Source organism: Quercus lobata, chromosome 2, assembly GCF_001633185.2.
Source record: "Quercus lobata isolate SW786 chromosome 2, ValleyOak3.0 Primary Assembly, whole genome shotgun sequence".
In the NCBI taxonomy this organism is placed as follows: domain Eukaryota; kingdom Viridiplantae; phylum Streptophyta; class Magnoliopsida; order Fagales; family Fagaceae; genus Quercus; species Quercus lobata.
In genome coordinates this window covers 84,946,857-84,974,286 of record NC_044905.1, presented here as the reverse complement: position 1 = coordinate 84,974,286, position 27,430 = coordinate 84,946,857, and the positions used below count along the sequence as shown (strand labels likewise).

Genomic DNA, 27,430 nt, shown 5'->3' with positions numbered 1-27,430 from the left:
AGTAGTTAAAAGTGGTGAGACAACTGATAAGGTTAGTTGTTCCCTATTAATTGCCATGGAGTCAACCATTTATTGAGATTTGAATAATTTGATGATCCCAAATCTTTCATTTCAATTTTTTTATTCCAATTCCCAACCCTCCAAAAGAAAAAGATTATTAGGATTCAATAATCTAGCTGTTTATCCCGGTCAAATCGTTCCTTCTTCAAAGGGACCAATATATTGAATGCAGTTTTCAGAAACTGTCCCCCCACTGAAGAGTACAGCTTAGTAATTTGCCAAGATATTATTTAGCTTGTTCATGTGGATCTTGTTTGAACTTTGAAGTATTCAAAACCAATACTGGTTTTTTTTTTTTTTTTTTTTTTTTTTTTTTTCATTTAAGCTAATGTGATTGATTTGGAAACAAAACAGTTCTGAACAGATATGAAACATGAAAAAAAGTTATCTGTCCTTTTTTTTTCTTTTCAACAGAAATGGGAAAATAAGTATATATATTTTGATAGAGGAAAATAAGTATATTGAATTCTTATTCCTGGGGTCATTACTTTATGTCCAACAAACATAGAGTCATAAATAGTTGTCACAAGTCCATATAGCCAGCTGTAATTGATGTACAATAAAACTGAAATAGAACTATAAATGATTGACCAAGATAAAACTATAAAAGCAGTATTACTTCAGTAACAACAAATCATATCAACAAGTCGTATCAGCAATTATGCGAGAAATGTAATCTATAATGTTATATGAGCTACAAGACCTTGTCAATACTTCATAATAAATCACTAGGCATGGCCTAACCAGAACCAAGGTTAGCCAAGTACAGCTGAATACAGCTGCATTTGTTTCTCTGTTAATCTCCTTTATGATCAACTTGAACACAAAAAATAGGGACATAAGGACGAAATGAACAAGAACTAATAAAAGATTGTCAAAGAACTTTAGCCAAAAAAGCAAAAGATTCAAACGCTATGTGATTGGCATGCATTATTCTTCAATTTCACGTACGAATGCGTGCACATCAACAGTTAAATGTTTAAAGCTGTCTAGTGTTTTTTTTCCACATTCGTGCTTTCATATCAATCATGATGAAGGGGCCCAAGTAGGGCCGAGGAATATTAACCGTATGTAAACATATTAATTTACCTATTCAATTATCTTCTGCAGTAAAAAAGAATGTGTTATATCAAATAGAATAAACTTAGCTCGTCCTAGCTAGAAACACTTGTATTAGTCAATGAATAACTGCATAAGAGATAAATTTTGTACATTCAACTCCAAAAATCATTTACATCAATGTAAGTTGTATAAATTTAAATTCTTGCTATAGTAACTATGTAAATATATACGGTTATTGTTCATATATAAATTTTTTTTTTAATACTTTTTAACTCATATGTAGAGAAAGAGATGATTTGATAGAATAAAAAAATTTGATAAAAATAACAATATTTTAACAAAATGTAGTATAAAATAAATAATATAACGTAATTTTATCAATTGAGCTAATAAACCCATATGTAACACATATTTCAATTTAATTATTTGTTTTATGCTTGAATTATTTTTCATTGTACTTAGTGAGTTTAGGTTCCTCATGTTTCATTCTCAAAAAAAAAAAAAAAAAAAAAAAAAAAAAAAAAAAAAAAAAAAAAAAAAGTTCCTCGTGTTTGATGATGAGTGAGACATTCCAAAAGATAGATGCAGGTTTTTGTACTCGTTTGGAAAGTGTAAAATGTTTCTCTTCTCGTCACATATGGTTTTATTTCATGGTCCCATTTTGGCTTTTGTGATTAGTTGTAAAGGCGAGTGTTTTGTCCACACTTTTATTTGCACATCAATAGCTTATTTGTTAGGCTGTATTTCATGAGGGCTCCTTTGTTTGTCCCCCTTTCTTTTCAGTTTATTATAACTTATTATTAAAATATAATTCATGCAGAATTTTTTAATTATTTTGTTTAGATATAGGTAGTAATTGTGAGTTTCAGTTAGTTCAACTGGTAAAGTTTATAATTGTTGAAACTATCTCCAAAAAAAAAAAAAAAGATAGCAACTTATTTTACTCAATCTAATTTTTTAATAAAGTTTATAAAAAATAACAAAATTTCACAATATTTTTTCAATGATAAAAGATGTGTTAACTCTTTGTGAAAATCTTAGTAAGATTTTATTGTGCAATAATCAATGAAACTAAACTCTTATTATCTTCTCAAAAAAAAAAAAAAAAAAGCTCTTAATAAAAAAAATGAAAATAAACTCTTATTAAAAAAATCAATGAAAATAAACTATCAATGAGCACTATAACCCAAAAAAAATGTCTACATGCAGGCACCAAATATAGGAAAGCAATAATGTTAATAAATTTTTTGGCATAAATAACTAGTTTAGTTGCGTATGCTCGTGTATGCAATATTAAAGTGCTTTTCACATTTTCCTCAAAAAAAAAAAAAAAAAAAAAAAAAAAGAAGAAGGTGCATTTCACGTCAAATGAAAGGCCAACAAATTAAACTACAAAATTTCTCAAAAAAAAAAAAATTTAAACTACAAAAAATAATACTTGGTTTTGCTGAAAAGCTTCGAGTGCGTTCCTTGGCCGGAAACCATAACTCTGCCTTCGTTTGTTTTTGTTTTGTTTTGTTTTTTTCTTTTTTTTGGTGATATTACTATATTTGAGGTATGGTAAGGAAAAACAAGAAAACTAAAACAAAAGTCATAGCTTAATGAGTTAAGTGTCTTTTTTTTTTGTAATTCAAATTTAATGCTCAACAACTTATAAAGTTTTTAATGAAGACATACAATATTTAAATTCACCAATTCTTAATTATCGATGTTTCAAAAACTCCTAATATGGACCAAGGATATATAGTGAGTGGGCGTCAAGGTTTTGACTTTTTTCTAATGATGATAGTTGGAAAATGTAGAAAAGTAATAGCTCCACCATCTCATATAAAACAAAAATGTTTTCTTTAGATAATTAGATTAGATTCTCTCAAGCATTTATTAACATAAGGGATGTCATTTCATCTGTAAGGTACAAAATTATTTCTTTTTTATTACAAAAATATCTTACAAAGCCATTGTATTTAATCGTTTTCTTACTTACAGTAGGTCCACACACTTATGAAACTCATATCCTGTTAGAGAATGATTACGTGTATAAGATACCACTTCCTTCTTTGTGACATTGTAAAAGAAAAACACTAATTTTTTGCGGCACAAGTAAAGGTTTTTGTGGTGAAAGGGGATGTGCACCTTGTTTATAATTAATTAAAAGGTTAGGCTTTTACATAAAAAATAATGTTTTAGTTGATGTAGGTTGTGTCTCAACTATGAGTGGCTAGGACTGTAGGAACTGGATGGACAAAAGCAATTCTAAAAAAAGGAGTCATTGAGATATTTGTACCACTTTTCTATTATAAATAAATAAAATTAAAAAAAAAATACCAAAAGGAAGATTCGCCTCAATAGGTTGAAGCTCTCTTTAAAAAAAAAAATAATAAAAACCCTTAGAAGGAAAATTGTATGGGAAGAAATTAAATTTTTGTTTTGGTCAGAAGAAAGTTTAGGTGAGAAATTATTTTTATATTGATTATTAATTCTAACTTCTTGATTTGAAGAATACTCTATTTTAGTCTGTAGTCATTGAAATTGTCTATGTTTCTAATGTAAGTTATACTTCTAGAATTTTTAAAAAATTTTAAATTTAAATAAAAAAAAAAATCTAAAGCTCCACAGTATGGAAGCACACGGGACCATTTTACATGATGACAAATAAATTTCATTGGTAACTCTGCCATTTATACTAGCAATATTTTTGGCTATTGATAACAGTACTTTCACCATATTTTCCCGTACATTTAATTTTTGTCCCCGATTACCGCTAAAAAAACAAAACATGGAGTGAGAACTTGATGTTGGGACCGACCCATTAACTTGCTTTTTTGTCTTCCTAAAGAACAACATTATGATGTGCTTGAACATTGAACTAGCTTACGGACAATTATTTATTCTTGACTGCAAGAATCCTTCATTTAAAAAAAAAAGGAGTTGTGTGACAATCTAAATACACAGTATCATTGTTGAAATATGTAGCAAAAACAAAGTTGATTAAGAACATTGAACATGAAAGCGTTTAGAAAAAGCAAGAGTAGTGGGACTAATATTAATGAGTCTCCACTTTCATGCATGTTCTGAATCAAGTTCTTAATGATGTGCTAATTAGAAGTACCAGCTAGCAGAAGAAATTAACAATGAAATTAGTAGAAGAAGAGCAATATAAATGAGATTAGTGATAATCGAACTGTTCACATGGAAATACACACACAAACACGTGGGTGCACATATAAAACTCATATAGCAAAATGATTGCATCCCTGACAAACATTAGTGGAGGTGAAATTAGTGTAATCTTATATATATATATATATATATATATATGCACTTAACTAGGACAAGTTTGAACTATAAAGTCAGAGATCCTTTATACAATTTTATATAGCTTATTGGAATGACCTACACGTGAAATTCTGTACCCTATAATATATATCTTTTATATTATGCAATTCCTTTTTGTTGATATGATCTAAACAACCCCAATAAACAATATGTTTTGTTTAAGGAGTGTAGCTAATTTGGTGTTTGAAAAACTTAAGATGGCTTTCACATTTGCACATGTGCAGGATAGAAGCTTTTTAGTGAAAATGAATAATTGAGGATAAAACAAATAATCTTGACCTTTTTCTTTTATGTGGCTACTGGGAAGGAAGCTTCAAGCTTCTTTAAAAAATTGAGAAGAAATTTCTTGTGGGTTGCCAAATTATGTGTATATTTTTTAATTTGTTTTCACTTTTTCTTTTTCTTTTTTTTTATAAGCGTTTTCACTGTTTTAATTTAGAGGAAAATTAATCTGTCTAGCTGGTACTACTAATTAGCACATCATTAAGAGCTTGACTTAAAACCTTCCACCAAATAGAGTGAAAGTTCAACCTAACTTGATTGGGTTTACCACCATTGTTTTGATATAGTATCTTGAATTTTCTGTAGTCTCCCAAAAGAAAAAGACATGGTATGTGGTTTATTTCCCCTTAAATGGTGCAAAAAGTTAGAGTTAGAAGAGCTACGTGGCAATTGGATGGTCAATAGCATACAGCACTACTGAAAATTCATGTTCATGTTGTAATTTTCTGATGACTTATGTAACCTCTCAAACTAGGTATTCTGGAATGTGAAACATTTTTGGACTAACAATAATAGAAAATATATTCATCCAAAAGGAAAAAATGAAGAGACAAAAAAAATCATGATAAAATGCAATACATTTTAATCCTTTTTCCTTTTTTTTTATTCATTATTATTTATTTATTTATTTGAGAAGATTTTTGTTAATTCATTAGACTTTTGAGAGTACTATATTGTAATAACCAAATTTTTATCAGTCCATCGTTGAATTTCAACAAACTTTTTAAGGCCAAGAGCCATATTAGGGCCCAGCCCTAACTCAGGGGTGGATTCAGCCTTTTCCTTTACCCAAAACCCAATGACTCGGTTTGTAATGTAAGGAAAAGTGCTGATGTACCTAAGAAGGGGAAAAATAATAAAAGAGGCTCACATGGTCAGCCCACAAGCCCAGTTGGAAACTGGGCCACTATTTCTTCAATTTAGCATGCAGTATCCAAATCCAACTACATAATCAGCTACCCGCAAATACAATGAATTAACTGATCTGTGCCTGTAGTTCAAATCATGATGGTTGTGATGGCCGTGGCACATTGCTTGGTGCTGCTGAATTTGACTGTTTTATATCGTACTAAGAGTCAGGGGCGGAGCCACCTTATGCATTGGGGGGGCCATGGCCCTCCAAAATTTTCTAAAACCTCTCTAATTATAGGTAAAACTAGGCTAGAATCATTTTGAGTTAAGAGTTGGCCCTCACAAGATTAAAAGATTGGCCCCCGGCCCCCTCCAACACAACACTCATAAAATTCTTCCCACCCCAAATCCCAACTGTGCAATCATAAAAATTAACTCTTTTTGTCTTTTCCATTCTTCTCTAAAGCATGATAGCCACATCCATATTTTTTTAGTTTTTAGTTATTCAATTTTTGTGAAGGGATATAACTGAGGTGTAGTATATCAAATTACCTGATTAAAATCATATGTATTGAATTTTATTGTCCTTAAAAATAATAACATTATTTGTATTTTATTGGTCATGTTAAACATGTGCTTGAATTTAATTGAAGAACCTAATATATTACACTTAGGATATTGTACTTAAGTTTTGTCCTTTTTCAAAACTATTACAATATCCCTTTCCACTTAAAAACCACTGAAAAGACTCTCCTCATCACTTGGTACTCTCTCTTCAGTTACTCTTCATTAACTCTTCCATGGGATGCTCTCACATAATCACATTTTCATTAGTTTCTCCCTCTTCCTTAACAAATAGTTTTCTTATTTAAAGCTAAGCAAATATTGAGAAATACCAACTTCTTCTTTTTCTTCTTCTTCTGCAATTTTGTTGTATACTTATATTTGATTTCTATGAATGTTATGGACTTATAGTTTTTCAAAAGAACAGGAGAAACTCAAGAAAAAAAGACTTAAGATGCTCAATTGGTCGATTAACTTGTTAGTATTTTGATATTTGAGTGCTATAGAATTACACTGACAAAAAAGTTCTATCAATAATCTTGTATTATAAATATACTGTACTTTGAATTTTTTGTTAAATTGCAAATCAAAATGATAGTTTTACCTTGGTCCCCAAGCAAAAATTCTTGGCTACGCCCCTGACAGTGATGCCCAAGGCAAACCAAGCTCCTTGGTGGATCACAGAAGCTAAATCTGCCATGTGGAGGTGGCTTGCCCTTTGGCACTGGTAACACTAATGCCTTAATGGACCTGTCAGTATTGGTAATCAATATAGTCTGCTCCATTGACTGCTCTGGCGGGTCTAGAAAATTTTTTTAGGGTGGTTTTAGGTTGGTCACAAAACAAAATTTAATAAAGAAACAATTTGAGTATATAAACGTAAAAAAAAAAAAAAATATACAAATACATAAAATATTATTATTTTTTTATACTAATAAAGAGAATAAAAGAAAGAAAAAAAATACAAATAAAAGATGTAGTACAAATTGAAAATGCTAGTATGAGAATAATAAAGTGATCACAAAAATTTCATAACAAATTTTATGCAATAAGTTGTTAGCCTGTTATTGGTGGGTAAAACATGTCAATATTGAACCTGAATTAGAATTAGTAACATCTTACCACATAAGATTTACTGTGAAAGTATTGTGAAAATGTTATGAATGTAACATTAATCTTATATTTATTGAATTCAAATTTGATTCTCAAGTAAATGTGTTCAACATTTTTATCAGAATGGTCAAAATAAGTTAATTTAGCATATAATATATTTTTTAAAGTGTATATATATATACATTTTTTTTTCAAGTCAAATTATATTAGTTTAAAATAATTATTTATATAAATTTTTTTTTTTGCATGTATAATTTTTTTTTAACAAGTGAGGGTGGTCCTTGGACCACCCTCACTTACAAGTAGAGCCGCCATTGGTTTGCTCTACCAAATCAATAAGTATAGAGGCATAACTCTTTTTCAAAACTCATATGAGCTATTGTGACTGTAGGGAAATGTTAAAGATATTACAAATTTTATTCATTAGGTTTACAAATTAATGTGACAATAAATGTGATTTGATGGATTTCAAAAGCATAATTAAATGAACATCTAGATTACTTTTTGTAATTGATAACACATCAGTTCGTAAAGGTTATGTGGTAATATTTAAAATTATTTATAATATCTCTAGCATCACTTATTAAAAAAAAAAAAAAGGCATTATAACTTATACATTTCCACTGGGAGAAAAACAAAACACACATCTACTAGAAGCAATAACTGCTGCACACCAGACGACCTCTGCATCAGTAAACAAAGAAGACTCAACCAACTAAAACAAACCATGTAAGAGGAGTATAACTTAGATACATATCAACTGGCAGCAAGACAAAGGAGACTCAACCCTTAACAACAACAGCAAGCTGACTAAAATTACTAATAGTCTAATACAGTAGCTGCAACTAATGGGTTTCAAGTACAGACAAAGGTATGAAGGTATCCTACATAAGCTGGGAAGGACCTTGTTCTGAATTGTGTTCTGTAAGTTCCTGCAAGTAGAAATCCTGCTCTAGGCAGCAAAGAAAATTTTATTTAGCAGCTCAGTTCCACTTCTAATTTTGCCATTATGGATTCTAGCATTTGTATCCATCCAAATGCAATAAAATTGGCTGCTCAGGCCAATCTACAAATCTTTCCAAAAAGTCTCACCCTTCAATTTTTTACTAGCCCAATCCAACTCATCCTGCCAGTTTCTAATCTGCCTCTTGACCAAACATCTTCACATCACTTCCATCCAAACGCCAAGGTCCATTAGCATTACTTGTGCAGTACTCCTATTACTTGTAGATCACTCACAGTATGTGAGGCTATAGATAGAGGATTCTACCTATACAGTTTATATACACAAATATATAGAATTTCCTTCAGCTCTTTTCTCTTTTTCTTAACACTCCTCATGTGAGAATATCCAAAGTAAAAATGATCCAGAGATTCCAGACTTGCTCTGTAGAACATACACAACATATCAACAGTAGGCAGTGTGATCCCTTGTTGCTACCTTACAAAGTTATGCCAAACAAGCTACAACCAGCCAACAATAGGCTCACACCAAGATTTTAGCAGTTTGTGCTAATTCAGGAACTTTCTTTTACATGCTGGATATTTACAAGGATAAGTCCCTTGAAATAGCCACCAGAGAGGCAGAGAGTGAAGAAAACTCAAAATCAAGCAAACTCTTCATGAGGAACCTAAACCTACCAAAGAGCCACCAAACCAGTGACTTTGGAATTGATTTAAAAAAAGGTTAAAAAGTGGGTTGCCTTTTTTTGATGGTTGTTATCCAAAAGATGGCAATTGGCATTTGCATTCATTCATTATAAGTTCATCTTACATGATATATCTTACAATAAAGTGAAAACCAAAGGAAGATTGAAATAGTGGCATACTTGCTCATTCTCTCCTTGTTTAACTAATTGAGTAATTGATTTGTGTTCATCTGTAACTCTTGAAGGTTCCACGTTCAACTAGATCTGTTTTAATTCACAGAAATCTGTATTCATTTGTATGTACAAGTTTAGGCTGGTCTAATTGATAGTGCAAAAGCAATTCATAAAAGTTCTTCTAAATTTCTCAACATCGGAGGAGAGTGCTTGCCTTCTTGTTTTTGAAACTCAATATGGTTGTATTCATCTGCTTCATCCATCGAAAAATCTGATCTGCAGCTCTTGAAAAGCAAGCAACAAGCAATTGTGTCAAGGATAATAAGTAGTGAATACAAGCAAGCAATGAATAACCCCTCCAAGGCCAGTGACACACTAGGCCTTCCATAAAGCTGATAAGCTCTTACAATCCGGAAGCGGAACAAGGCCTCAATAGCAGCTAGACCAAAACTGAGAGGGATAGCCAACAAAAGAGCCATTGAATTTGTACCCCTTCTAAGCAAAAAAGCCTTATGAATGGCCAAGTAGCCTGTGCACTTCCCCATCCCAGTCACAACCAAAGCTAAGTTGCATACAACAACTATGTTAGTGAGTATGGTATAGAGAACTATTCTTGTTACTAGTGAAAAAATAGGATCGTTGGATAAGAACCCAAAAGCTTTAATGGCGTTAAAGGCAGCCATATTAATGGTGATGTTGATGATCAAATTCCATAGGTGGGTTATTAGGAGAGGCTTGTAAAGCAATATGAAAGAGGGAAAGGGAGGTGGAAGAGATGTTTGATGGTCATTTAGAGCCTGAATTATAGACGCTTTTGAGATGACAAGGGAGGTGAGTATAAATGGGAGACTAAGAATATATTTAAACATGGTTTGAGAAAGGTTCAGATTGATAAGAGAATCCAATAATGAAGGGGAAGAAAATCCTGCAGCATGGAAGAGGGACTTAAAGTGAGCATGAACGATCAAAGAAGGCGGTGAAGTTGGGAAAACAGCTTGTGATAGGAGAACTGATACTGAGAAAGGTAACATAAGAAGAACAGGGGTGGTGGTGAAGTACTGAAAATCTTTTAGAAAGGTAAAGATTGATAGCCTGATGATCTTTCCTGTTCTCTCCATGAGAACAGATGGTGCTTCTTCCATCAAGTTAGACATGAAAATGGTTTTGTACCATAAGTGAATTTGGATATAAAGAGAGACACGTGTAGATTATTGATTCATCACCTTGTTTTCAAGAATTATATAATGAATTAGGTTCTTATTTTCCTTATACTTTCAACCACCACAAACAAACACAAAACGGCGAAGGAAGAGGTCATTCTTTGAGGTCATTATGGCTAATATGGCCTGGTCTTTGCCTAAGCTCTTAGTTTCTCATCATGGCACGGAATCTTTAATAAATTACATGCTTTAGATGAGATTAAAAGCCTCAGAGACCATAATAACTGGTCCTGAATACTGTTGCCAAAAGTGACTTAGTTTTATATTGCTTTTGGACTGTTGGGCATGCCTCATCTTGTCTTTATATTATCAATATGTTAAGCATTAGTGGGTGATACGTAGCTTGCACGAAGATTAGGATTAACTTTTCAAACTTATGGTGAAATTATCATATTTCCGTTGAAGGACATTAATGCTGTAATAGTGTGACAATTAAGTAGCACTAGAAGTGGTTACAACGCTTCAAGAAGGCTTATCAATACAAAGAAAGAAAAATCTATGTTTAAGTGCAAATCCCTTTCCTTTGTGGCCTTTTCCTAGTCTAACGGAAATTGATGCTTTTAGATCTTGTTTTATTTGAGTTCTCATTAACTAAGCATTTGGTTCTCCAAAACTAAGCATTCGAACACATCATAGCATAATAAGACTAATTTTAGTACCACATAAAACTCAACAACTTTTTTCAGAACTATCTTACGTAGTATATTATAATTGACTGTAAGTCACTTTCACATGAACCTATCATTTTTTCTCTACTACTCACAATTTGTCACGTGAACAATTGTAATGAAAATTGTGGTATTTTATCGTAATCTTAGAATTTTTGTCATAAAAATAGTATGTTTTGTTGTTTTATTATTATTAGAAAAAAATACTTTAGATGAGGCTTTAATGGAGGATGATTGTACCTTTTCTCTTGGGAAACAAAAAGGAGTTAGATAAGGCTTTATTAGGTGTTAATTGCAAATACTATGTTTTGGTCACAATGAAGCAGCACTATAAGTCTTTCTAAAAATATTATCGGGGACACCTGATAAGTTTGGAACGATATTCTGCAATATTTCAACAAAACAAAAGAAAATTTATACCATATAATTTATAATATGATAAATATTTGATTATAAAAACAATAACTCGATCTAGTATTAAAAAAAAAAAAAAAAAAAAGAGAGGAAGTGGTACTAACAAAGAACTAAATAAAAGTTCATACTTTTTATTATACAAAATTCCATTTTATTTTTGAAAATATAAGATTTCCGAACTTGAAAGTGAAAAGTATTTATTAGCAACAATTAAATAACCGAAAAGATATTCAAAATAAGAAAGGTTTTTAGTAGAAAAGAATGAGCTATTTTAACTTAGTTAACCACAATTTTTTAGCTATGAAAAATAAAATGAGATGATAAAAATAAGAGTGATAATAAGAAGGAAAAAAAAAATTAAATTAGTTAACCACAATTTTCTAAATATGACCAATAAAGAAAAATATTAGCCGTCTTTCCTTGACCCATTGAATCTAACGGCTGAGATTAATGCTGTGACCAATTCACAGTCACAGACGACTTGTCAATACTCAATATACACTCCAAGGCAAAAATCTTACGGTTTTGGATTTTAATAGGAACTCCGCTCCGATCCGATCCGATCCCATCCTCCTCCTCCACCGCAAAAGCTCATCCTCTGCAACCTTAGTGTTCAGGTGAGCCTTCTCGTACTCAATCACTCCCTCTACTGTCTTTTCCATTTTCCTTTTACAAAGTCCAAATCTTTTGTACTTATACTATGCAAGAATTGAATGACTTTTAAGGAATTTTCAGTTTTGTTTTGTTTGTTTTTGATGATTTTGGTTAATGGGTTTTGCTTATTTTTTTATCATAGTATTATGTTTTCTTACGCCCTGAAAATCTTTTAAATTTCTGGTTTTGATGAATATATGCATATATATATGGGTGTATGTATAACTCTAAAGGTTGTGTCTTTAGCATGACTTGTTTGAAGATAATGGTGGGGGTGAAGTGCTTGTCTGTAATGAATTGGTTTTGCCAACTTTGTTTGCATAACTGTGGTCTAAATTTTGATCCATGAAGTTCGTAAGTTAGAGTTTTTGTGAAGAGATTTAAGTTGAATGAGTAAACCCATGTTGGAAGGTCTTAGGATTTTTAAGTATAAATTTTTGGGTATGAAAATTTGAGGGATAGTTTCCAATTTAGTAATTTCAGGATCGAGAGCAGTGTGGTGGTGAGTGTGAGATCACTGAGTTTGACAATCTTTGATTTATGCTAATCATGTCATTGGTTTAGTGGAGATAATTTTTTTGTGAAGGTGAAATTTAGTTCTTTTTTTTTTTTTGATAAATAACATAAGAATATTATTAATAATAAAAAGATTGCCAAGCCGAGTGCATTGGGGATGTACTATGGGGGCACAAATCAAGAAACAAAAGAACAGCGATCAAGAAAAATAGAAAAGGAAGAACAAGAAAAATGAGAAAAAACCACACTCCAATCAAAGAGAGTGTGTAAGAAAAAAGACTTAATCTCTAGCAACGAGCATTCACAACCCTCAAAGCTTCTAGCATTCCTTTCACGCCAAATGCACCAAATCAAGCAGTGAGGCACCAATTTCCAAACATCAATCTGACGATGTCGTGCAAACTTTCCTTGCCAAGCCTCAAACAACTCAATAACAGTATGAGACATAACCCATTGAATACCAAACAAGCAAAAAACCAAAGACCACAACTCCCAAGCTATGGAGCAATGAAGGAGAAGATGATCCACCGACTCCCCACACCTCTTACACATATAGCACCAGTCAAGCACTATCACTCGTCTTTTACGAAGGTTGTCTGTAGTTAAGATCTTACCTAAGGAAGCAGACCAAGAAAAGAAAGCTACCCTTGGAGGAACCTTCGATTGTCATATCATTTTCCATGGAAAGGGAACAAGATTAGGAGGGTAGAATGAACTATAATAACCTCTAACCTCAAAACCTCTATTCCTTGCAAGCTTCTAGCAGACCTTATCTGAGCCAAACCCCCGCACTGACGAAGAATAGACCAACCCCATAAACCGGTCAAAGGCTTCTTCTTCCCAATCTTGTGGTGGATGACGAAATTGCACATTCCAGTGAAACCTCTCAGTAGACCAATCCATAACTTCAGCCACCGAGGAATCCTTTGACCTACTAAGACAATAAAGCTCCGGAAAGGCCTCTTGGAGAGTACAATCCCCACACCACACATGCTTCCAAAATTTCACTCTAGTACCATCCCCCACATCATAAACAAGGAGTTTAGAGAACTTCAACCAGCCACTTCTAATGTATCTCCACAAGCTAACCCCATAAGGACTTGTCACCTTTTTCGTACACCAACCACCCCAAATGTTCCCATATTTTGCCTCTATAACCCTCCTCCATAAAGCATCAGTCTCCGTGCCATATCTCCACAACCATTTACCTAACAAGGCAGAATTTAGTTCTATGGGATTCTTTTGAGTGCTCTTAATCAAAAATTGAAGCATTTAGATTTTGACCCTTATTTTGAACTTTGTATAATTTTAAATTTTCTCTCTTTTATTAAAATTGGGGAAAAAAATGTGATGGAAGACTAAGACTAAACTGAGAGCTTGAATTCTTTGTTCTTTGGACTGTGGGGGCATGGATCAATATATGTTGTATATTTGAAATGCATGACACGAATATGTTGATGCCTATGAGTAAGGCTAAGACTAGAACAGTTTTTTAAGTTATCAATATGCCCCTTGTATGAAATTGTTTTATATTATTATCTCGTCAAATGTAGATTTTGTTCCAAGCCAAGTGTCATTTCTTTACATGAACCTAGACTGTAAGACCAAATGATGAGAGAACCTAGAACTGTATATATTTGTAGTATAAGAAAGTAGGCATGGTTGTTTCCATTGAACTATGAACTCTATGGATGTTCTTATATCTGATTCTTTAGCTATTGAATAAAAACATGCTGACTTGATTCTCAAAAAATAAAAAATAAAGGTGAATTAGATGGCCACTTCAAAAAATAAATAAAAGTAGGCTTGAGGGGCAAATTAGTAAATAGACCCGAAACCTAAACTAACTTACATAAATCTTTGCTGTACACCTCCCCAGCCATTTTCTCTCATAGCCCAAAACCAAACAAAAATCTTCCTCTAAGTCAGCAGGTAGCAGGAAGCTCGAGAAAATCCTTGAAAAGAAGCAAGGGACCAAGTAGAGATAAGTGGCTGATCACCTAGGCCCACTAGCAATTCTTATTTCTAAATTTTCTTTGCATACAATAAGCACGAATGATCCTTGGCAAGTCTATATATGAATTAGATGCTACAGATAGCCACAGGAAACACCTTGTCTTGCCTTTCATAAACACGTTGTGGCCTAATTTTAAATTAGCGGTAATGTGAATGCATAGGATTGCCAAGAATGCTTGATAGGCCATGAGGTACATGTAAAATGGCCTGTTCCCATGCCCTAGATTAGCAAATCCTTCTTTCTAAGCATCTGACCTTTTAGATTCTTGAGGCAATTGTGGATTAGAGAGTCCCCGGGTAAAGGTGGTTGCTATTGAGTTTAGATTTGAACCTTACTGTTGAGCTTTGATTATGTGTTTGAGAAATTGTAACTTTGTCTTTGTTGAGGATCTTTCATTTTGGAGAATAAATGATGTAATAAAAGTGCTTGAGAAATTTGGACTCTATAGAAATGGATTATTTTTGTTGGAACATCCTTTTGGTTGGAAGGTTTTATTATTGTTGTGGTTGGAAATGTTTTATTTTATTAATGGGATAAGAGCTCTGACATTTAAGACAGAAATTTCATATTGATGGTTAAATTTTATTTTATTATGCTATGGATGGTCTCAAATTAAACAAATATATATACAGGTTAGATTCATTTTCTTTAGGCGCTGACTGGGTTTTGACGTCTTATGTATAGTAGAGCAATGCGTGTGGTTTCTACTGACATGAAGTTTATGTTTAAGCTATGTGGAATGAAGGAGATGAACTTAGTGTAAGTTTTGGAAAAAGTTTGAAAGTGGATTTTCCTTTTATCTTTTCTTTAGTCTGGTCAATTTACCAAAATTTTCTCTATCTTGTGACAAGGAACTCATCCATATAGCTAAGTTTGATGCATAGTGTGAAATGCAGTAATTACCCCACCCCCCCCCCCCCTTTTTTTATTTTTTTATTTTTTATCTAGCTGACATAAGTTGCAGTGTATGTCTATCTGGGGAGATTTTTATTGAATTTGAAATATGGATCTTTTTAAATTCTGTTTTAGGATGTATTTTGCTTTCTGGTGCCAATGGGTGGGGCCCTGATTTTGACCTTTATGCAGTTGTGGGAGGAAGAAAGTGTTAGTTTGTGCTAAAGCGTTTTGCCCCTATTTTATGTTGTTGTATTACTTCACTATATGTTTAAGTGCGCTTAATTTGATTGTTGAACTTGAATGTTTCAGGTGTTTGTTTACACATACCCAGGATTAAGAGTTGTGTTTGATTGATATGGCATCTAGAAGAAATGTTCAATACAGCCCTCTTCCTACTGATGAAGATAATGATTATGGCAGTTCTGGGAAAAGACAATATGATCCTCGATTTGACTATTCACCCAAAGCATTTGATAAAATCCCATGGAAATCCATTGCCCTAGCACTCTTCCTGCTTTCTCTCGGCTTAGTGCTTCTCTTTCTTTCATATTTCATAATGACTGGTCACATGGGAGGCGACCAATCCCAGGCCTATGGCCTTTTGGCACTAGGAATTCTCTCCTTCCTCCCAGGTATGTAACTTTTTTTTTTCTCCTTTTTGGTGACAAATGATTTGTAATTTATTCAGCTTTATTGAAACTGGAGTCAGTCATTCAACTACACCCCCCCCCCCCCCCCAAAAAAAAAAAAAAAATCTGAAGTTGTTTAATTGATACATGACATCCCCTTTCATACAAACTAAGAACCTAGAGAAAAATTAAAGGTGAGTGGATCACAAGGGAGGCCAAATTATTCAGATTTTGACTTTTATATTGCACTATTATCAATAAAATTTTAAGGCTAGGACCTTATCTGTAGTGCTCTAATTCAAGTTGCCTGGCTTACTATACAGTATGGATGAGTATTACATATTATATGTTCAAAGCATGACAATATGAGTCATCATTTTCATGCATAGGTGTTATTTTATCTTCAAAGCATGACAATGTGAGTCATTATTTTCATGCATAAGCGTGATTCTGTCACAAATTTTACATATATGCTGCTCCAAAAAGCATGAATGTCCATGTTATCGTACATAATCCTTCAAAAGGATAAAAGCAAGTGTTGAGATGTTCATTGAGTTTCCAATCTCATTACCATATGTGAGCTAATACTTGTAGAAGTAATTGCCTTGAGTGTTTTTTTAATCGAGTGTTGTTTTGAGTATTGGTAGCAGCAGATAAAGATTTCGTAAAAGCATTAAGTAAAGAAAGATTTTATGAATTAGTAATTCTCTACTTTGAGGGATTGTTAAACTGCATCTATCAAATGGCTTATGATACCGTGCATAATTTATGTTTTTGATTCTGCTGAGTTACTTTCCCCTTATGGATCTGCTGAAAAGTCTACATTTCTCAATAGCATAGTCAATTGACAATCTTTATATTGATCTCCAACTTGTGGATGCAGGCTTTTATGAGACTCGAATAGCATATTATGCATGGAGGGGTGTCAAAGGATATCGATTCGCTTCAATTCCTGATTATTAATACATGTCTTGGAAATATTTCCTCTATCTATGTATGCATCGACTTTTGTTCCGAGTGTATTGTTTGACACTGACATAAACCACTTGTATAGAACCACGTGTATCTGTAATTTGTTTGCTGTTTCAAAAAAAGAAGGAAAAAACATGGTTTAAACATGCTTATTCTTTTCAATTCCCCCTCGTCAGAGGTCATATTAGTTTCTTTCTGCAAGTATGAATCTATGCCTGTCATGAGGCCTATGCAAGAATGTGGTTAAATTAAGGAGAGCTTGTGATATTGAGGGAAGCGCATAACCTTTTCAAGATTAATAATTCTCTTTTTTGTCGACAAAATATGTTATCAGATAGATCATATTAAAAGGTTCTCTGGTCAATTTCTTATTTTCCCCCTCTAATTCTTCTACTAATGATATTGTAGCCTAATGGTGTTTGTGAGGTTATAAAAGAATAGAATAAAATGGATGAGATGGATCATAAAAGAGTGGAATGAAGTGGAATGGGATATGGTGTGTGTGTGTGTTAGGTATAGTTGTCAATATTATACGATACGCAATACGTATCGTACGGTACGTATCATATCGTATCGTGTACAAAAAATGTGTGTTTTAGGCATAGTTGTTAATATTGTACGATACATGATACGTATCGTATCGTGTACAAAAAATTTCGTATCATAAGGACGTATTGTAAGTGTTCATAAATCATCCGATACATAGATGCATATTGTATAAATCGTATCGTATCAATGAATCGTATGTATCATACGATACATAAACATATAAGTTTAAAATGAGTTTTGTTGTTAAAATTTGTGATTTTATTTGATTTAAACAAGTTGTTAGACTTTGTTAACACAAAATTATTGGGAAACTTAATTGAGTTTAATGAAATAGCAAGTCCATGAGTTTTTTTCCTCCTTTCTCTTTCTCCTACAAAATTTAGACTATACTCAAAATACTCACTTTCATATGTGCAAATTTATTTTCTATGCTATTAATAATGTATTAAATGAAAATATAATTATTTTTTATTTTTTTATTATTATTTTGAGTTTAAAAAGCTAGAATGCCAAGATAACATATAAAGAAAAAATTATTAGAATAAAAAAACCAAAAAAAAAAAAAGAAGTGAATGTTGATAATAATAAAGAAAATGTCTATGAAAAAATAATTTTGCAAGATACTAAACATTATGATAACATTGACTTAGATAGAGTTTTTTTTTTTTGGAGAATCAAAACCTCTTGACTTAGATAGAGTTGATTAACCAAGATGACGAAAAGATATTATTATTTTGGTTCATATATCATGTATTACTTCTGAGTTTAATCAATTTAAATGTACATGTTATAAACATAAGTTAATTTGATTTATTTAGTTAGTTTTGTTAAATTTTATTACATAAGTAATGATTAAATTGGTCATTAGTTGAATATATTTTGAATTTATAATAAATATACCTTTTATATATGTATATCTATAATTATTTTATAATTTTATTAGGTGTTTGTGTATCTTATAATACACGATACAAAAAAATCAAAAATGATTCGCGATACGATTCATGATTTGACAAGTATGGTTTTAGGCATGTTGGAGAGTTTATAGAAGAAGATTGAAAATAAAGGATCCAGAGTTTCTCGCTTGTTTAGGACGAAAGTTGTTAGTCTAGTCTAATCTGATTTTGAGAGAAGAAAAATGGGGGAATTTTTAGGGCACATATGATTCTTAAGACTTTTTTCTATTTTAGAACTTAAATTTCTTATGACTAGTGAATTTTGAGAAATTATATCCAGTAGAAGAAGTTAGTTCTTACCAAATCAAAAATAAAATAAAATAAAAAATCCTAAGAAATTAGTTATATAAATTTTTTTTTTTGAGTGATGGGAAGAAATCAATAAGGTGACCAGTAGTGGGTTCCAATTAATTCATCTGGTAAAATTTCTGATAGTTGTATAAGAGATCTGAGGTTCAATTTCTGCTTACACAAAAAACTGATCGGTGTTTTAGTCTAATGACAAAGAGCCATAGGTTGAAACTCTCTAAAAAAAATTATTAAAAAAAAAAAAAATGGAAGAAAAGGTGACCAGTATGGAAGGTGATTGCAAATAAGGAATGTTTATTAATTTTAGGTGCAATCTGTTACAACAAAAAGGTAACTAAGAAATTGTTGATGTTGTTGATGTGACATCATTTATAAGAAAATTTTGAATCATAAATATGATCCTTGAAATTTTAAAATATTAAAAGATTTCAATTAAATTATAATAAATTTCATATCCCGTATTACTAACTTATAACCATATTATTCCCCAAAAAAAAAAAAAAAAAAAAACTTATAACCATATAGGATCTTATAATTTATCATTAATTAATGAAATCCTAGACATCTTAGGAAAAAAAAATTTATTTTTGTATGGGTTACTTCGAGCCACAGTTTCAATGGCTCAATCCAATTCAATAAGGAATAGGATATCAGTTTTTCTTTTTATTTAACTCTAAAAATAAGTTTAGCAAAAAAAAAATCTAAAAATAAGTAATGTTTCTTAAAACAAAAAAAAAAGAAAAAAAAAAGGTTTTTTTGGTTAAAGAAAAAAAAAAAGGTTTGCTGCATACAAGTTTTTTTTTTTTTTTTTTTTTTTTGAGGGGATGTTGCATACAAGTTGATATCATACAACAAATTTAACCAAAAAAAAAAAATCATACAACTAGTTGCACAAGCACACAATAAAAAATATAAAAAATTCTCACAAAGGCACAATTCCTAATTTAGCCTCACTGACGTAACTTTTTTTAGATTTTATTGGGAAAAAAGCCGACATAAGTATAAGGTTAATATCGTAATTTCACAAAAAGCCTCATCAAAATATATTTAAACAAAAAAAACCAATCTCATTGTCGTCACCATCTATAGCCAGCGAGCGCGAGAGAGAGAGAAAAAGAGACAGAGACACCGAGAGTGAGAGGAATAACATTATAGCGTAGGAAAAGCAGGTAACGATTCTTTAGAATCCTTAAATAATTTTAATTGTGGTTTCTTTTTAATTTGGTTTGTGGATTCTCAGATCTGTTTCACTTTGTGTTTTTTAAGATTGTCTAAAAGGTAAATTTTTGCTGTTGTTCTTGCGTTAAGTTTATGGTTAATTCTTTCTTAAATTTCAGTTTTGGGAAGTGGGTTTTCTTTGTTTTTGGTTGAATTTGCGTATGGGTTTGTTTGATTTTGATTGACCCTCTTAATTTTTATTTTCTATCAATAAAAAGTTTTATTCTTTTGGATGATTTCAATTGGTTTTACTTACACTAAGTGATTTTTGTATGTGTTTATGTTAATCAACTGATGTATGGTTGTTTTAAGTGGAACTTTGTAGTGGGTTGTACCTGAAATTGTGATTTGTAGATGGGTTTGTTTGATTTTGATTGGTTTGCACATGATTTTTAAACAAGAAAAGTTAATTTTTTTTGGATAATTCTAATTGTTTTTACCTGTTTGAAGGTATAGTTTTGTTAATTAACTGGTTAGGCATATGTTTATAGATGCTTTAAGTGGAATTTCATAGTGGGTTGTATTGCAGATAAGTTAGTTTGACTTTATTTTTCCCTCTAATGTATTTATCTTTCTGTGAGTTGTCCACCAAGAATGATTTTCTATTTTTGGTGATTTTAATTTTACTATGGGATATTTGCATGCAGCTTTGTTAATCAAATAGTTTGACATAAGTGTATCACTGTTTTAAGTGCAAGTTGGTTGTATCTGAAATTGTGATGGTATAATAATTTGTGCCGGGATAGCTGAATGAATTGATTGATAAGTTATAAAATCTAGTTAATGAATCTACTTCTTCCAAATATATTTTGTTTGGGGCTGTTTCTGAAAGATTTTGAAATCTTGGAATATTAGTTTAAGGATCTAGGAGCATATGGTTGAAACATTTGGTGTCCTTTGGCTTGGGATAATAAATGTTGAAACACTGGATTCTGTTTGCTTGGTGTTGTTTGACAACTATTGCAGCAGTGCTTCCTTCATTGCTAAACATTTTTTTTTTTAGCTATGATTGTAAGTGAAATATGTTTTTGCAGAATATATGTTGGAATTATACACAACCCATTTACAGAGCAGCTATCTATACAAAATTTTCTGTATAAAAAAAACTATTCAAAATTTGCTCCATATAAATAGTTATCATCTTTCTATTTTTTAATTGAGTCTGTTGGATTGCTATAATTTTTGATAGGTAATAAAGATTTATATTCAAGAACACCACCTTATGCAGAAAAACATAAGGCAGAGAGAAAAATACAAAGGGAGAAGAAAGAGTGTAAAAGGGAAAGAAAGGAAAAGAAACTAAGTACACAGGAGAGAGCTAAGGAACATAGGGAGAGAATCACTAGAGGTGAGTCTCCAAGCCCTAGACCAGTGAAACAAAGTGCCACTGAAAGAGGCTAAAAGCTGGTCATCCGAACTATCCATGTCCTCAAACGTCCTCCTATTTCGCTCCCTCCAAAGACACCACATCAAGCATAATGGAGCTAAATTCCAAATGCTAGATAAATGCTTTCCAGGCCAATTCCACCAACCGAATAGGGTATCCGCAACCGATCTTGGCAAGACCCAAGAAAACCCAAAAGATCTAAACACCAAACTCCACAACCGATAAGCCTTTCCACAACATAAAATCTCTTTGTTAATAATTTTTTTTGCATATTACCATCTTTGTCCTAGATATTTTGTGTTTGCTATACACGTGTCTTAATCTAAGTCTTGATTGTAGCAACAAATTAAGTGAAAGGAAAACTTTTCATAAAGTGCTTCAGACTAATAGAGGCTAACGGTGCTACTAGAAATTTCATATCTTGTGGTTGGGTAATTCTTCTGAATTCTGCTCTTGTGGTTGGGTAAATTCTTCTGAATTCTGCTCTTGTGGTTGGGTAAATTCTTCTGAATTCTGGATATTGCCTTATAATGTTTTTCTGTAAATATACATCATTGTGCATAGTGGAAAGTGTCTACCTACTGGCGTCCTTTCCTTGGGATGTCTTTTTCTTGAAAAGATTGTTATTTGTGATGTCAACCCTTATTTATACTGTGTGTTTGTTCACGATCTCTTTCATGTTGTCTTATTATTTAACCATGTTTATTATATAGGAAATGGATGGTTCAGCTGGCCTTGTTGGCAATGGACTGGATATATTTTTACAAAATTATAAGCTTGGAAAGACTCTTGGCATAGGTTCCTTTGGCAAGGTGAAAATTGCAGAACATATTCTGACTGGACATAAGGTTGCCGTAAAGATCCTTAACCGTCGGAAGATAAAGAACATGGAAATGGAGGAAAAAGGTTTGTAGTATTTCTTTAGAGTCTTGAGTTATTATGTAGTCTCTCTGAATGAAACCACAATTGGACCGGATCATCTATTCTTGAAATATCTATGTCTATAATCTTGGGTGTTCATTGTATTTAATAACAATCATACTTATATTTTCCTCTATGCTTTCAATTTATAATTAACTTACTGGTTTTAGAGAGTATGTCTGAAATTTGAAAAGCAAACATTATAGATTTTCTGATTGTTGTTCTCCATGCTCGTAGTTGCTTCTAATCTTGCATGTAGCTATAAAAGGTTTGCTCATTCTTTTCAGTTACCTTAAAATTTTCATTTGTTTATTTTATTCCCCTTTAAATTGGTGCAGTGAGAAGAGAAATCAAAATACTGAGATTGTTTATGCATCCTCATATAATTAGACTCTATGAGGTTGTAGACACGCCAGCAGACATTTATGTTGTGATGGAGTATGTCAAGTCTGGAGAGCTCTTTGATTACATTGTGGAGAAGGGTAGGTTGCAGGAGGATGAAGCTCGTAATTTTTTTCAGCAGGTGGGACCGGCTAATATTTTTCAGTTTTCTTCTACTTTTTGTTACTATGATAACAAAGTATGCTAATCCCTGATTCTTGAGGCAGATAATCTCTGGTGTGGAGTATTGTCATAGGAATATGGTGGTGCATAGAGACCTTAAGCCTGAGAATTTGCTTTTGGATTCCAAATGCAATGTGAAGATTGCTGATTTTGGTTTAAGCAATATAATGCGTGATGGTCATTTTTTGAAGACAAGTTGTGGAAGTCCAAACTATGCTGCTCCAGAGGTATGGATTTGCGGCATTTTTGCATGAGAACATAGGCAAATAATGCTTTTCCGTTTTCATGATCTCAATCTCATGGGTTACTATCTATATCAATTTCTTTAGGTTATTTCTGGAAAATTGTATGCTGGGCCTGAAGTAGATGTTTGGAGCTGTGGTGTCATCTTATATGCTCTACTGTGTGGCACCCTTCCGTTTGATGATGAAAACATTCCTAATCTTTTTAAGAAGATAAAGGTACTGCTATTTTTTTTCTTTTTTGGAAACCCATTACTCAGTTATTTTCAATCTTGCTTGTTTAACAATTAGACGTTGTCTCTTGATTTCTGAGCAACTTGCTCTAGGGATGTGTTCATCCTAGAAATCATAAGTGATAAAATAGATTTAATCAATAAAGATCAATTTAGATTCAAATGGTTAAGAGTCTTAAAGATTATGGTAGGTCAAAATCATGTTCTCAACGGACTTATAATGGCACTAATCGTTTCAAGTACAGCTATTAAATTTTTAATTTGAACCGTAATTTGTAAATTTTTGTAGACACTGTGTATGGGAGGTACCTTCTCTATTTAGTACAATCATGAATTGTAGGGTTTGTCTTCTTTGTTTCTCATTCAATTCACCTTTCAACATTGAATTTCTACAGATCTGGCATCATCTAGTATTTTTATTTTTATTTGGTTTAATGCTGAGATTTATTACTAATGTCACAAGTTAAATGGTAAGTCTAGAATCTGTGTGCTTTGGTTATGTTTATTTGTTGATTCTTTTTGCTTGCTTTACGTTATATCTGAGTTTAATAGAGTCATGTTATTGGGAAGAGATCGACAATATTGTGAACCTACACAATTTTGCTGCTTTTTAGGGAGGGATATACACTCTTCCGAGTCATTTATCGCCTGGTGCAAGAGACTTGATACCAAGGATGCTTGTAGTGGACCCAATGAAGCGGATGACTATTCCTGAGATTCGTCAGCACCCATGGTTTCAGGCACATCTACCACGTTATTTAGCCGTGCCCCCACCGGACACCCTTCAACAAGCAAAGAAGGTATGTGGACTCTCTCTCTCTTAATTTCCTTTGTTATGAAAACTGCACTGTTACCTTGGAAAAAAAAAAAAAAAGAGATAAAAATCTGTATTGTTTGTTTTTCATCAAAAGCCCGTTTATTGGTAAGTGTCTTTGTTTGTATGGATATGGGAAATTTGGTTACCTTATTGATCCTTTGTAGTTGTAAAATTACATGAGAATTGAGTAACATACTTGTTATATTATGTAGTGTGGTATTTGTTTTTATTATGATCCTCACTAGTGTTTAATTCTGCTATTAACATGCTTTCTTGCAGATTGACGAGGACATTCTACAGGAAGTGATTAAGATGGGATTCGACAGGAACCAATTGATTGAATCTCTTCGGAACAGGCTACAAAATAAGGTTTAGACCTTTTCAGACTATTTTTCCCTACAAATTTTCAAATTGTATGTCTTATTTCTTGTATCATTTTTCAGGCTACTGTTGCTTACTATTTGTTATTGGACAACCGGTTTCGTCCTTCTAGCGGCTATCTTGGAGCTGAGTTCCAAGAGACTATGGTGCGTCTATTCTCTGATAAGTTATTTTGTGCTGTTAAATTTTTAATTAGCAATTTTTTGGTTTGAGAAAGTCATTTGGAGCCCCCATTTGATCCAATCTTGTAGATAGCCTTTTCTGAACTACCACAGGAAATTGATAGACATAAATTGTGTAATTCTATACTGTGTTAACTAGTTTTCTTATTGGTATGGACTTGGTTGTTCATTGGATGTACTGCATTGTTTTAAGAAGTTGTATCATCTATTTAATTTAATTATTTCTTTTTGTTATACTCATTCCTTATAATTAGAAGCTCTATTGATGTTACTTGCCTAGGAACGTGGTTTCAATCATATGCATCAAAATGAGGCTACACCTACAGCTCTTGGGCACCGCCCTCCAGGATATATGGATTATCAAGGAATGAGTGTAAAACCACAATTTCCTGTTGAGAGAAAATGGGCTCTTGGACTTCAGGTTAGTTTTTAAGCTATTTTGACCCGGAAGGACTTAAATTGCCAAGTTGCTATGCTGTATGTGCTTGTGTATTGTTCCAGCGCTGTGATATCTTTTCTCTTTTGCTTTCTTCTAGTTTCCTTTTGGGGAATATCTTTGATATAATTAGTTGGATAAGTATAAGTTGATGGCTTGGCCTTTTGAAATGGTCAATGCTTCCATCTCAGGAATTCCTTGCAATCTATTTGAGAGGCAGTGATATTTTTCAGTGATTTTGTTATCTGGTTGAACCAATTACTGGTCTGAAAGGTCTAGAAAATTACCCGAGCTACAACTGGATGGTCGTAGCCAGGTTGAATGATTTCTCTGAAATGAATATTAAAATATTTCTTTTGCTTGCTTGTTACTATTGTTGATGTATTTGTTGTCTTTATTTTGGCAGTCACGGGCTCATCCTCGTGAAATAATGACAGAAGTTCTTAAAGCTTTGCAAGAACTGAATGTCTGTTGGAAGAAGATCGGGCACTACAACATGAAGTGTAGGTGGATTCCGGGTGTCCCCGGTCATCATGAAGGCATGATTAACAATCCTGTGCACAGTAATAACTACTTTGGGGATGAATCTACCATCATTGAGAATGATGGTGTGACCAAATCACCAAATGTTGTCAAGTTTGAAGTTCAGGTAATTTGCCATTCCTTGTTGTTCCTCCCTGAATCATGAGTTCTTTGTGCTTGTATATGTGTGATGATAGGATATGCATTAGCATATGAGAGGTCCTTTTCTTAATATCCTTTTCTACTTGTATCTTGAGCATGATTTAGATGTATGCCAAATCATGGAGCCAGTTCCCCTGAACTTATGCTAATGTATATTTTCTGCTACGTTCTTTACAGCTTTACAAAACTCGTGAGGAAAAGTATCTGCTTGATCTCCAAAGGGTCCATGGCCCACAGTTTCTCTTCTTGGATCTTTGTGCTGCTTTCCTAGCACAGCTCCGCGTCCTATGAAGCATGAAGGCTAGCCTCATGAGTAGACCTTTACAAGTGAATCTCGTGATGCTTGTGAATTAGAAATTAATGTGTATATAACCGGTTTTTCACTTTAGTATTCTTCCTGGTCTTTTTATCAGGTAATGCTTGGGTTGAGCCAATTAATGGTTAATAGTGGAATTGGTTCATAAATCTGGGTCTTGGCTGTCTGCCTTTTCCCTGGATGTTTAGCTAATGTTACGAACCCACCCTGAATGGTGTTTTTATGAATTTTACATTTGGCAATTTACCTCTTCTTCCACTGGAGGATGTTAATATGTAAATGTTGCCTTTGATATTTTTCGAATCAAAATGGTTTATGGAAGTTACGTTTGTAGTTGTACTGTATATGGTATCTTCATTCTACCTCTTCTTTTAGTTGGGATGATTTTGTCATTTCGCATTACACTTTTTTGCTAATGCTCTTTACAGTAGATAGAGCCATCAAGATTTGCCAATCAATTCCTGATGTTTCATGTTTAACATCCTTGGTCTTGTGATCCTTGTATGTGATACAAAATTTCCACTTGTATATTATATTGTATTAATCTCTCACCCAGTGAATAAACAAACACTTCATTTATGGGTAAAGAGTTGTTATTTCAAGATTTAACAATACCGTTTCAGTATTCATTAACATAATTATTCAGCAAATAAAAAACATAATCTTCTTTGAAGCCTAGAGGGAAGGATTTAAATCCCATATATTTTCGTGCCAAAACCATGTTATGTTGTGGGCTTGTGACTGCTCCTTTAATTGCCTGTTAACTTTCAACTTTACTCTGAATGCCTACAATCAATCATTAGAACACCTCGACAGGTTCCTCATATTCGTGCATGCCTACATAAGACTCTTTAACATGTTACAGTCTAAACTACTATAAATCAATGTGCACTTTTCATAGTGTAATATTCATCAACTGAAATAGAATCAACTAAACCACTTACATTGTATATTTCCTCCAATTTATTACGTAGTTGCAACCACAAACAAATACCAATTGTAAAGCTTTCTCTTGAAGCATTGGGAGAACAACCTTCTGAAAGGAATAAAAGCACAAAATTCCCAGATATGTGAGATGCAAAAAATAAAAGAAAAAATATGCGCCAAAGAAAATAATCACACAAGACAATATTTACATAGTTTGGTAACTTGTCTA

At 32.6% G+C, this 27,430-nt stretch overlaps 3 protein-coding genes across 10 annotated transcripts; 2 read left to right on the top strand and 1 right to left on the bottom strand.

Annotated features, from left to right (window-relative positions):
- Nucleotides 1-9,259: 9,259 nt before the first annotated feature.
- On the bottom strand, nt 9,260-10,234 carry LOC115973027. Its single transcript, XM_031093270.1, has one exon. It carries the CDS (start codon nt 10,232-10,234, stop codon nt 9,260-9,262), a length of 975 nt encoding a protein of 324 aa, XP_030949130.1.
- Nucleotides 10,235-11,880: 1,646 nt separating this feature from the next.
- Nucleotides 11,881-17,241, top strand: LOC115976924 (transmembrane protein 230). 5 transcript variants are annotated; one of them, XM_031098493.1, is made up of 4 exons: nt 11,881-12,011; nt 15,611-15,685; nt 15,788-16,110; nt 16,991-17,241. In XM_031098493.1, the coding sequence occupies exons 3-4, from the start codon at nt 15,834-15,836 to the stop codon at nt 17,068-17,070; spliced, it is 357 nt and encodes a 118-aa protein (XP_030954353.1). In that variant the 5' UTR covers nt 11,881-12,011; nt 15,611-15,685; nt 15,788-15,833; the 3' UTR covers nt 17,071-17,241. The 5 variants fall into 5 exon arrangements, with proteins under 5 accessions (XP_030954353.1, XP_030954350.1, XP_030954352.1 ...); XM_031098490.1 differs by lacking the exon at nt 15,611-15,685 and adding an exon at nt 15,269-15,340; XM_031098492.1 differs by lacking the exon at nt 15,611-15,685 and adding an exon at nt 15,266-15,340.
- Nucleotides 17,242-19,957: 2,716 nt separating this feature from the next.
- LOC115976923 (SNF1-related protein kinase catalytic subunit alpha KIN10) lies at nt 19,958-26,648 on the top strand. Of its 4 annotated transcripts, XM_031098485.1 has the most exons (12): nt 19,970-20,062; nt 21,301-21,459; nt 22,212-22,404; nt 22,758-22,942; nt 23,028-23,210; nt 23,313-23,444; nt 24,073-24,258; nt 24,555-24,644; nt 24,719-24,802; nt 25,119-25,259; nt 25,681-25,923; nt 26,136-26,618. In XM_031098485.1, exons 3-12 carry the CDS (start codon nt 22,215-22,217, stop codon nt 26,247-26,249), a joined length of 1,548 nt encoding a protein of 515 aa, XP_030954345.1. In that variant the 5' UTR covers nt 19,970-20,062; nt 21,301-21,459; nt 22,212-22,214; the 3' UTR covers nt 26,250-26,618. The 4 variants fall into 4 exon arrangements, with proteins under 4 accessions (XP_030954348.1, XP_030954344.1, XP_030954345.1 ...); XM_031098484.1 differs by lacking the exon at nt 21,301-21,459 and having other exon boundaries at nt 19,959-20,062; nt 26,136-26,648; XM_031098486.1 differs by lacking the exon at nt 21,301-21,459 and having other exon boundaries at nt 19,971-20,171.
- Nucleotides 26,649-27,430: the final 782 nt, after the last annotated feature.